The sequence below is a fragment of the Corvus brachyrhynchos genome, unplaced genomic scaffold (assembly GCF_000691975.1).
Source record: "Corvus brachyrhynchos isolate BGI_N302 unplaced genomic scaffold, ASM69197v1 scaffold59, whole genome shotgun sequence".
Classification (NCBI taxonomy): Eukaryota; Metazoa; Chordata; class Aves; order Passeriformes; family Corvidae; genus Corvus; species Corvus brachyrhynchos.
Genome location: NW_008246054.1, coordinates 6,239,914 through 6,250,348, shown reverse-complemented (window position 1 = coordinate 6,250,348; position 10,435 = coordinate 6,239,914). Strand labels below are relative to the sequence as shown.

Sequence of the window (10,435 nt, the reverse complement as noted above, 5' to 3'; positions counted from 1 at the left end):
AGGGAGAAAAAAGGGGAAAGATGAGGGCAACAGCAGGGGGCAAAGCAGGGGGAGGGGGCGAAAAAAGAGGGCGGTAAAGGGAAGGAAGGGAGGGAAGGGGGAAAACCCCGTTACGGTGCAGCACAGGAGCTGCTTTGGGTGGTGCCAGATGCGACAGGGCAGCGGGAAGGGGCTGAGCCCTGTTTGCTCAGCTGGTGCTCTGCCCCTTCCCGGCACTGCTGGCTGATTGCACCAGCTCCGCCTTGGCACTAAAACCCGGCTACCTGGGGCTGACTGTCCCTGCCATGAGCCACAGGTCCTGAAGCAGCTGCTGAGGGCAGGGTGACAGCAAACACCTTTAATTAATTAATCACCACACTTAATTACGATGCCAACATTAGAGGAGCTGTAAGGCACTGTCAAATACGGAGATGCTGCATTTAAAGAAGTTGTAATTTATGGTTTTTAAAAAGTCTGAGCCCATTGCACTGATGGGTTCCCTGCCTCATATACCCAAGGCCCCTTCCCCATGGAATCCCCCACGGCATCTGCACTCCTAAGAGCACACGTGAACCCCCGTGCAAGCCCCATGTCCCAAGGGACACGAGGCCAGCGGGGACCAAAGCCCTTAAAGCTAACAACCAGCCATCTCCATAACAGTTTATTTGCCCTGTGGAGGAAAGCCATGTCCTGCTGCCCTTAGCGTCCCCAAGGTCTCCAAACACACCTGAAGCTGCCGAGCACTTCGCCAGGCACCCACAAAAGTAATTGCAGTTTCTGAGAACAAAAGCCTGCATTGGTGAAGCATTAGATTGGTGGGAGGTTTTCTTTCCTCTTTTTACACTGGCGAAATCCAAGATTTTGCAAGCTGAATTTCTTCCACCTGCTATTGCTTCATGCCTGAGCAAACAGCCTGGCAGCAGAGCAGGCACGTTGGTGCTGGGGATGTCCAGCATTGCTGGCAGCCCTATATAAGGGACAGAGCTGAGCAACAGCCTGGCAGAGCAGGAACATCCTCCTGGACGGCCAGAAGATGTTGGCCACCCTCACCCTCTTCCTGGGGCTGCCCCTCACCCTGGCCACCAAGCCCCCAAGCTGCGCCCCACTCATCCCGATCACTTTCGACAACACCACTGTCCCTTGGGTAAGTCCTGCCCTCATCTGAGGCACCTATCCTCTGGTTTCCTATCACCATCCCTAGCTCTTATGGATCCGGGAGGAGGTTATGGGAAGAGCACTGGCAGCTCAGTGTTTATCTCACTGCCTGTCCATGCTTGTTTTCCTAAAAAAAAATCCAGACTGCTGCACAGGAGCACGGGAAAGGGGTTAAGCCTTGCGGCTCTGCACCCATAATCTCATGAGCAGGTGCTTTTAGGGGTCCTGCTTCCATTTCCCTGCAAACCAGGATGGGCAGCACCATCCAGGTGCCTCACCACGCCATTGTAAGTCCTTCAAGTGATGGTGACTCAGGTCACGAGCCTCCATCCACAAACCCTTCACTGCATAAACAGTATTTAATCCCTTGGGAGCTTTTAATGGGAGGAAAGCAATGACAGCGTGGCATGGAGCAGGAAAGACACCCCTGCAGAAAGAACTGGCCATCCTGGGAGCTGGAGCAGTGCCTTAACAGAGAGGGGACAAAACTCAGAGACCCTCACCCAGCCCGGATCGTGCCCAGGACAGTCACCTACCGGCGGTGCTCCGTCTGTGGGACAGCAGGACATAAGACACAGCATTTGCTTTCACTCACAGGGTGCCTGGGAGTGAACCTGGCACAGCCCCTCCAACCTTCCCCACTCTGCTCCCCTCTGCAGCTCCTGGGACAGTGGTTCTACATTGCTGGTGCCTCCAGGTATCCCCCTCACCTGGCAGAGATGAGAGCAGTGACATTTGAGGCTTTTTCCTTCTCTCCCGGGAGCCACGAAGATGAGCTCGACGTCACTGAAATCATAAGAATGTAAGGACAGGGATTCACCCCCCTGATCTGGCTCCTCCATCCCCAGGGGCATTGCTACCCTCTGGTGTCATCCTCTGGGCTGAGACACCCCACAAATTTGGGGCTGGAGAGCAGTTATGCCACATTTATTTAAGCTCTGCAGTCCTGCTCATGTTCCAAATCCCTCAGGTTTGGTTGGGGCAGTTTTGGGGGGTATTTGCGCCCTCTGACCTCTCTGCCCCACAGGAATGAGACATGTGTGGTGAAGAACTCCAGCAAGGTCCAGGTCGTTCACCAGAACTCCACCCTGATACACGGTAAAGCTCCAGTTGTAGCACAGGGATGGGGTGGGGGGACTCAGCCACACCTTGGACCCTCGTGCTTCTTGCCTCCCTGTACTTGTCACCCTGAGCCTTTTACACCTAAAATCATGTCTGGAGGCAGAGGGAAAAGATTTCTTCCACCACACACCGCGTCTATGGCAGTACTGTGGGTCCCCACTGGGATGAGTCGCTAGGATAAAAAGGTGATGAGCCCCAGCATGGGGTGGATCCTCACCAGTGGGGGAATCTCACTCTCTCCATACCTTCCAGTTGATAATAACATGGTGGCTTCCATGGCCAGACTGATCCAAAGTGACAAAGACCTGCTGATCCTGAACCACATCAACATTGACTTCCCGAGTCTGAGCCTCTCAGGTGAGCAGATGCTTTCCCAGGGACAAGTCAAGGGGCACAGACATCTCCTGTCCTCACAAGCAGGGCAAAAAGCCCCTTTTCCCCTGATACAGAGAGGGGAAAGATGGGGACAGGCAGTGAGCTCCCCATCTGCACTATGGGGATCACCCAGGAGCAAAGCAACCCTAAAACACCACTTCTTTCCCCCCCTTCTCCATTTCTCTGACAGCACGGACACCCAACGTGAGCAAAGAGCACGTGGAGGAGTTCAAAGCCCACCTGCACTGCCTGGGCTTCACTGACGAGGATGTGTTCTACACTTCCAGAGAGGTACAAACCCCTCCCTGCGGTGGATAAGCCCCAGGCCAGGTTCTGTTTCCAGCTGGGATGGGGGTCTGGGGGGAATTAAGTTTAGCCCCCCAGCACAGCTTCCCCGCTGTGCATCCCCAAACCTCCTCAAGCATCCTCCCCCAGCCATTCCTGGTGGTTCTGTGGTAAGGGAGCACCAAGAGCCGATCTCCCCTCTCCCATAGCATGCCTGTCCCCTGCCCGGGAAGCAAACGGGTGAAGGCAATGCAGTTCCACAGATGGGGTAACCCCCATGGACCGGGTCAGCTGCTCCATCCTCATCCTCCTCCAGCCCCAGCCAGGCTCAGCACAGCCTCAGGATTTCTTATCTATCCATGTTTTTGCCTTTCCTCCTGGATTTCACTGTTCTCAACTAGGCCCAAAATAAATTCCTTTGTTTCTACCACTGGCTGTTCCTGCTCCATCTTCTCTGGGACCCCCTCCTGCCTGCCATGCCCATGGTGCTGAATCTCCAAACCCACCCAGAGATGTGAAAGACATCCAGACAAAACCCAACAAGACAAAATCCAACCAGGGCAAAGTGTGGCAGTGGGCACAGAGATGCTCATCCCTCATGCCAGCTCTGTGGTGGCAGGGGACCCTCTCAGCCTCAGGACATTGGGACATGAGCACCTACCCATCAGGGTAACACACAAACCTGCCAACCCCCTTGAGTCTCCCCCACCACAACACTTTTAGCACCTGAACATCCCACCCTCAATTTTCAAGCCAAATCCCACAAGGCTCCATCTACACCACAGCCTTGTGCAGGGGTCACTGCAGGGTGGGGTGACAAGAGGTGACACTGCACCTTCCCCAGGTGTCTCTGAGGAGGGAAAAGGGGAGACAATGGGAAAAACCATTACCCAGAGCCAGACCAAAGGGTTCAGGGAGGCTCTGCTGCCAGAGAGGAAAAGGCAAACAAAATGTCAGAGAAACAAGTCCTGCCTGTCTGACAACACAGAGACAACAGCAGGACAGGGAGGGTCAGAGAGCTGCCACAGGGATGTGTCCAACAGGACGGGGTGACCTCTGAGGCCCATAAGCACCTCTTTTAAAGCCAGTTTTGGCAAGGACGGCAAAAGCACCTTCTCTTCAAAGCCCCTTGGGCTTTGCCTGAGATTGGGGGGCGGGGGTATCTGCAGCGAAGCCAGCACTGGGAGGGCTACACAACATCTCATTAGCAGAGCAAGATGGGACTACAGCAGCTGCTCGCAGGAAAAAAACTGGGGAAATTTAGGGCAGATTTAAGTTTTAAATGCAGTTAACTGCATCACCAACAGCCTCCTCCTACCAACACTTGCCAACAGCAGCCACATCCATCCAAGGCTGGGGCAAGTGCCAAGCACGTGGCTCTTCCCTGGGCATCGACCCCAAAAGGCACCGGTTGCGACACCAGTGCAGATCCGGCAGCCCTGAGCACATCCTGTCCCCTCCCAGTGCAGCTGCAGGAGCCAACAGCGTCCGTCTGTCCAGGACTGTGCTCACCCAGTGTGCTCGGACAGCCATGGACACAGCCGGGCTCGTGGTCATCCTCAGCCTCACGGCGCTGCTGCCCACGGACGCTGTCCCCTGCGGAGCCCAACGCCCGGACAACTCCATGGCCTCCACGGTAGGAGACACACGAGCCTTGGGGGGCTCTCCCACGCCTGCAATCAGCTTGAGGGTGCTCTGCTAAGCCTCACTGTCTCCTGGGAAAGAGGAATACCCCACCTTATCCCCCCTGCTGCCCTGGCACATCTGCCAAGGTGCTGTCAGAGAAACACCTGCAACAAACAGGAAACGTTTGCTGTCCAAAAATCCTCAAATTACCCAGTTTTCTCAGGTTCCCAACAGTGACCTTGAAACAAGGCAGGTGGGATGGGTATTTTTTGGTGCAAATCCCCCGCAACAAAGTCAGACTGTCCTGACCCTGCCGCACCACCCAAGGCACCCACAGCTGGTGCCAGCACCCTTCCCAACCCCCACACTCAGCTATTTTTTTTTTCCCCCAGTTCATTTGCAAATGTTTCACCTTGTTGCTGCAAATGCAAGAGGGAGAACTAGCATCAATGTCAATTATGCCACGGGGAGGGTGGAAATCTCAGGGTATCTCACCCTCACCACCCTGTCCCTCTCTCCCCACAGCTGCTGGGGACGTGGCTGTACGTGGCAGGGGCTGCCCAATTCCCCCCGCACCGCGTGGAGATGCTGCTCATCGACCATGCCTACCTGCACATGGAGCCCAGTGCCAGTGGGCAGGAGCTGCTCATCACCCACTACGTGGCTGTGTAAGATGCAGTCCCTGGGTTCTCAACCCATCCCCTCCCTGCTACAGCCCCAAAATCTTTTAGCACAAGATACGAGCACAGTTCCAGGTTGGTTTCTTCAAAAGGAGTCTCTCCTGCCTGCTCTGTGCACCCTCTCCCCTCTTCCTCATCCCCTTTATTTACTTATTTATTTCAACAGACCGCAGGTTTAGACAAGTTTTGCAGGGCACAGAGGTCTCACAGGCACCAAGCCCTGCAGGCATGGAGGATGAAGGCAAGGAGAAGACCTCTCCAGAGAGGAGACTTTTCCAGAAGTCCCTGTGGCGTGGCTGCTGACTCTGCCAGGCACCAAAAGCTGTTTCCCCAACAGGGTCAGAATTTCAGGGGATGAATTTTTCTGTGGCAATGCAGGCAGCACTTTGAGGTTTCAGTTATTTCAGGGTGGAAAATGTCTCACCACCAAGGAGTGGGGGAGCAATTGCAAGGCTGAGACCGCGAGCTGCCACTGGAGGTCAGGCAGAGGCACGGGAGAAATACCTTGATTTTAACAGTGAGAGAAATTAACCCTGGGGAGGAGGTGGCAGGTGCCCGATGTGGGGTCAGGACCGGGGCTTTGCTGGTCCTTTCCAGACCATGGCATCACCCCCTTCCCCTCTCTCTCCAGGGGGGACCAGTGTTTTACCAACAACCTCACTTACTTGGAAATCACTGGCAGTAACACCACGCTGGTGAAGCACGGTAAGCAGCGCGGGTGGGGTTATCACCCAGCCCACGGTTTCACATGGATTGAGACACACAAAGGGCCCATGTCCCTGTTTTACATTATCTAATGCATTTTATTCCTGAGTCTCTTTGCCTGTTTGAAGCCTCGGTGGGCTCCAAACAGCTCCCCAAACCCAGGGGCACCCAGGTTTATTCCCACTCCTGGGGCACCCCAGGAATCACAGCCCCACCACCCAGCCACATTAAACCCACAGAGTAATGCTGTGCCAGGAGCAGACCTGCTGCCACCCCTGCAGAACACCATCCTGTTTGTGAAGTTATTTCACAATCCCTTGGGGAAAGGAGGGAACACTCATGGCAGGTTTCAGAGAATTAATGAAGCCTCTCGTTCTGAGTTGCTTCCTCCTTGCTGAGGAAGTGGGGTGAGCCAATCTGGGGTGGGAATTGCAACCCCCTGGGATACAGTTTGCACTGACCCAGCCACAACAGCACTGCTGTGAGCAGGGGGCAGTTTCTCCCTGTTCTTACAGACCCCCAAACTGCAAGGTTCCAACAGCAGGACAGGAGCTGAGGGACTTTGGCTCTTTCACACCCCAGCCCCATCTTTAAGAAATATAACTTATATAAACCAAGAACCAAAAAAGTCACCCTATTTCAAGACATTTGTCCTCACCTGCTACTGAGGGTCGAATTCCAGGGACTACTGACATTGCCCACACCTGGGCTGGAGTTTATTGCTGCTGCAGCACTGAAAATCTGAATTACTGTGTCTGTTCTCTCCAAGCCAAGACCCAGAAAACTGAAGGGATGCTGATGAACCTCAGCTCTGAAAACCTTTTACTCATCCAGTACCAAATGCAGAGGGAAAGGACGTATTTGGGGCAGTATCTCTACGGTATGAAACTCCATCCTAAAGTAATTTAAAGCTCTCATGGAACACCCAAACACACACAAAATTATCAACTAAAACCATGCAGCACCTTGGTTTCACCAACAGTCAGTGACTTTTCTGAGACCAACGCTCCACGGGTTACAGGATTTGCAAACCTCATTAAACCCCACATCTCTTGACAGAGCAGAAAAGAGCAAGTTAAAGACCAAATCCACTTATGACATAAATACTCAAAGAACAGGAAGCAAATACAATTCAGCATCGACATCATTGTAAAATCTCAACATTTTCAAGCCAAGCATGATGTTTCAATACTTACCTCCCTGGGCAGAGCACGTGGCTTTGCAGTGCTCAAGTTGATCAGATTTACCCACAACCCCATAAAGCAGCAGTTTTGACTCCATCATCTTGCCAGGCTGCAAAGCAGTTGCTTTAAGAGATTTTGAAGACACATATAGAGAACTGCCTCCACGCTCAACCTCGGTCCCTCCTGACACCCCAGGAGGTTCAGACCATCCTGCAACCCCTTTAAGCATACAGGACCAGAGTTGTTTGGGAGAGGGTTAAAACAAGTGATGCCCAAGGCTGGTTTCGTTCAGGTGTGTTCATTATGGGGGTGAGAGACCCCCACACAGACCACATCCACAGCAAGCACTGGTGGGGAAGGGGAGCAGCATTTTGTGGAACAAAGGGCTGTGCTGAGGCCATCAGTCCAACAAATCTAACACCTGACAAATCCTTCTTCTCCAGCCCGGAACCTGAGCATAAGCACAGCTGATCGGGAGGAATTTGAGCACCACGTCGAGTGCCTGGGGCTGAGGGCAGAGCAGATCGTGTATGCGCCATGGAAAACGGTACTGGGCCCTCTGGGGGGGCCAGGGTCAGCAAAGCCACCACAGCCCCCTCCAGGCAGGGGTGCAAGACCCCAAGCTGCACCTCTGGCTGCCAAACTGGGGTCTTGGAGAGACATTTTCAAGGTGGTGGAAATGATTTAGGGGATTAAATAACCACAGGCTTGCTTCAACTGAGGTTTAAAATAGCACCCCTAAAGCAAATACTACACCTGAGCATCTCCACTGGGAGCCCTGGTAACAGCTTGTCTACCCCTGCTGGGGGGGGGAATAGGCAAGGGATTTTTACCCTGAAATTACTGATTTTGCCTTGAAACCCCTGATTTTGCCCCCCAGCAAGGACCAGGTGCCCCCATGAGCTGCAGAAAGAGCAGGTGATTTTTTTCCTTCAGGTTTTCCACTAAAATGTTTACCAGGTCCAGTCCTCACCTCTGCCACCCACTTCAAGACATTTTATCCTGCAAATGACCCAGACCCTGAGTCAGCTTGACAGGGGCTCCCATTTGTGAATTGAAGGTGAAAAACATCTTACCTTTGCTGCTCCATCCTGGTCATCTGCTCATCCACATCAGGAGGCTCTGAGTCTTCAGAGGTGCCCAAAACCCTACACCAGGCTTCCAGGCTGGATCCAACATTGTCCCCAACCCTTATCCACCCTCAAGAAGCTTCTTCTAAAACTGTGCCCCACAGGTTCAGGGGAACAGAGGACAAAGGCAGAGAGTGCAGGGGCAGAGAGTGAAACCCTTGGAATGGGGCTGCACCTGGGGCTGGGGCAGGGTCAGGCCTCCTCTCCCATTTAGCAAACGAGCAGCAGCTGGGAGGCAGAGCCCAGCTCCTCTACATTAACTGCACACCGTGGATCACATTTAAATTTGGGCAAAATGAGGGGAATAAGTCAGGACTGTCTGTGTTTACAAGCTCTGGTGCAATTGGGGTTGGCAGTTATTGGCCAAGGTAAGCCGCTGCACCCGAGGAGTAAAAAACCAATTAAACAAACACAGAAAACATTTTGGGGACTTTTGTCATCAGGCTGAAGGAGGTGGATGTGAACAGAGCACCAGAGCTGACTCACAAAGCCCCGTGCCAGCTGCAGGCATTAACAGAATTTAACCTATGCTGAGTGCCTGAGCAGCACAAGCTTTTTACTTATTTCCCCCAAAAGTCTGAGTTCCCCCTTTTCTTCAGAGCACACATAGCCCAACTTTGCCCCAGAAACTTGGTTTCCTCTTTCCAGCACAGGCCTGGAAAATGGCACCAGCAGGAGCTCAGCATCTGGGCAAGCAATGTCTGTGTCTGGGCCAGCACAGCAAAGCCCTGAGCTTCCTTAGCTCCTCTTAGACATAATCAGCTAAAAGGGGGAAGGAAAATACTTCTTTCTTGAGTAAATTCTCTCTTGCTGAGATTCACTTACCCTGTTTTTGTTGTTTTGACAGGAGGTGTGTCAAGTGAAAGAAGACAAAGGCAGCAACAGCCCACACACCAAGCCTGTGGCTACAGGCACAGCATCACCTGCTCCAGGTACTTCCTGGCCTGGGAGTGCAGGGAACTGACCCCACATTGGGCAATAAATGTTTTCTTCAAATTAGATGCAAATTGGTGCCAAATTTTTTGAGAGCAGAGGGTTCTGAAGAGGTCAGACGTGGGGTTTGCGAGAGCAGAGGGTTCTGAAGAGGTCAGAAGTGGGGTTTGCAAAAAGAGAGCGAACACCCAATTCATCTTGTGTCCTCCAGGCAGGAGTTGCAAGAGTCAACCCGGAGCTTCCCACTGACCTTGGAAAAGACTCTGCCAAAAAGCAGCGCTGCAATGCAGCAGTGAGAGAGGCCAACCAGGAGAGGGCAATCATTAACTATTTTAAACAAACCAGGCATTTGAGGAGTAACTGGGATATAGAGAAGGCGGGAAACTTATCTGTAACTACAGCCTGAGGAAAAGGGGGCTTAGCTCAAAGGAACCACCCAATTCTCTTGACAGCAGCTTGACTGCCAGGTAGCTAAGGTGGGACAGATGTTCCTGCCCAAAGCCTTTGGACCAGGCAAGTGCTCCCTGCTAATGTCCATCTGTAAGCTTGGTTTGCACTGACAAATTACCCTCCTGCCAGAGGGAAGGGGTGCTAACCCAACCGCGCCTGGATTTTTAGTTTCCCAGAGGAAAGGTCATGTTTTCTCATTTCTCAGTAAGCTCAACACCCTGGAGATGAGAAGTGCCAAGAACGATATTGCTCTCCATGCCTCCAGTGCACCCCTGCACTTGTCAGGCACCTCATACACCCCTTATCCCAGCCCCAAAGGGAAGACAGCACCATCACTGCCATTGTAGAAGTGGGCGTTTAACAAGAGACTGCTGCTGCTGTGTGGTCTGGAGAATAATTCAGTATCAGCTCTAACTTAGTAATTAAGCACTGAAAATATCTCTCTTCCTTAAAAAGGAAGAAAATGAGAAAAGCTAGAGGGAAGGCAGCAGTCACAATTGTGACTCCCTCTGGAGCTCCAGGATGCTCTGTGTCTGTCCAGCTGCCTTTACCAGGCAAAATTTCAGTGTTAAGCCTTTGGAGTGACTGTGCTAGCAAAAATGAATTTTTACAAGATCACAGAATCATTAAGGTTGGAAAAGACCTCCAAGGTCAAGTCCAACCTGTGACCCATCCTCAACTTGTAAACCAGACCAGAGCACTGAGAGCCACATCCAGCCATTCCTTGGACACTTCCAGGGATGGTGAGTCCACCACCTCCCTGGGCAGCCCCTTCCAATGCTTGACAAATCTTTCCTCATGTCCAGTCTGA

At 52.6% G+C, this 10,435-nt stretch overlaps 2 protein-coding genes across 2 annotated transcripts; both read left to right on the top strand.

The window, feature by feature from the left end:
• The first annotated feature begins 957 nt into the window (after positions 1-957).
• On the top strand, positions 958-3,346 carry LOC103623196 (alpha-1-acid glycoprotein 1). The gene is made up of 6 exons (XM_008642273.2): positions 958-1,123; positions 1,794-1,936; positions 2,162-2,232; positions 2,509-2,613; positions 2,822-2,922; positions 3,126-3,346. Exons 1-6 carry the CDS (start codon positions 1,013-1,015, stop codon positions 3,186-3,188), a joined length of 594 nt encoding a protein of 197 aa, XP_008640495.1. The 5' UTR covers positions 958-1,012; the 3' UTR covers positions 3,189-3,346.
• A 1,014-nt stretch (positions 3,347-4,360) lies between these two features.
• LOC103623195 (alpha-1-acid glycoprotein-like) lies at positions 4,361-9,242 on the top strand. Its single transcript, XM_008642271.2, has 6 exons — positions 4,361-4,552; positions 5,068-5,210; positions 5,854-5,927; positions 6,697-6,807; positions 7,555-7,658; positions 9,089-9,242. Exons 1-6 carry the CDS (start codon positions 4,448-4,450, stop codon positions 9,203-9,205), a joined length of 654 nt encoding a protein of 217 aa, XP_008640493.1. The 5' UTR covers positions 4,361-4,447; the 3' UTR covers positions 9,206-9,242.
• The last annotated feature ends 1,193 nt before the right edge of the window (positions 9,243-10,435 follow it).

Bases quoted from the DNA above. Each gene is read 5' to 3' on its own strand.
- LOC103623196 (XM_008642273.2), top strand. From the start codon at position 1,013: ATGTTGGCCACCCTCACCCTCTTCCTGGGGCTGCCCCTCACCCTGGCC. The intron at 2,233-2,508 runs GTAAAGCTCCAG...CATACCTTCCAG, and splicing joins GAACTCCACCCTGATACACG to TTGATAATAACATGGTGGCT. The intron at 2,614-2,821 runs GTGAGCAGATGC...TTTCTCTGACAG, and splicing joins CCCGAGTCTGAGCCTCTCAG to CACGGACACCCAACGTGAGC.
- LOC103623195 (XM_008642271.2), top strand. From the start codon at position 4,448: ATGGACACAGCCGGGCTCGTGGTCATCCTCAGCCTCACGGCGCTGCTG. The intron at 5,211-5,853 runs GTAAGATGCAGT...CTCTCTCTCCAG, and splicing joins ATCACCCACTACGTGGCTGT to GGGGGACCAGTGTTTTACCA. The intron at 6,808-7,554 runs GTATGAAACTCC...CTTCTTCTCCAG, and splicing joins TTTGGGGCAGTATCTCTACG to CCCGGAACCTGAGCATAAGC.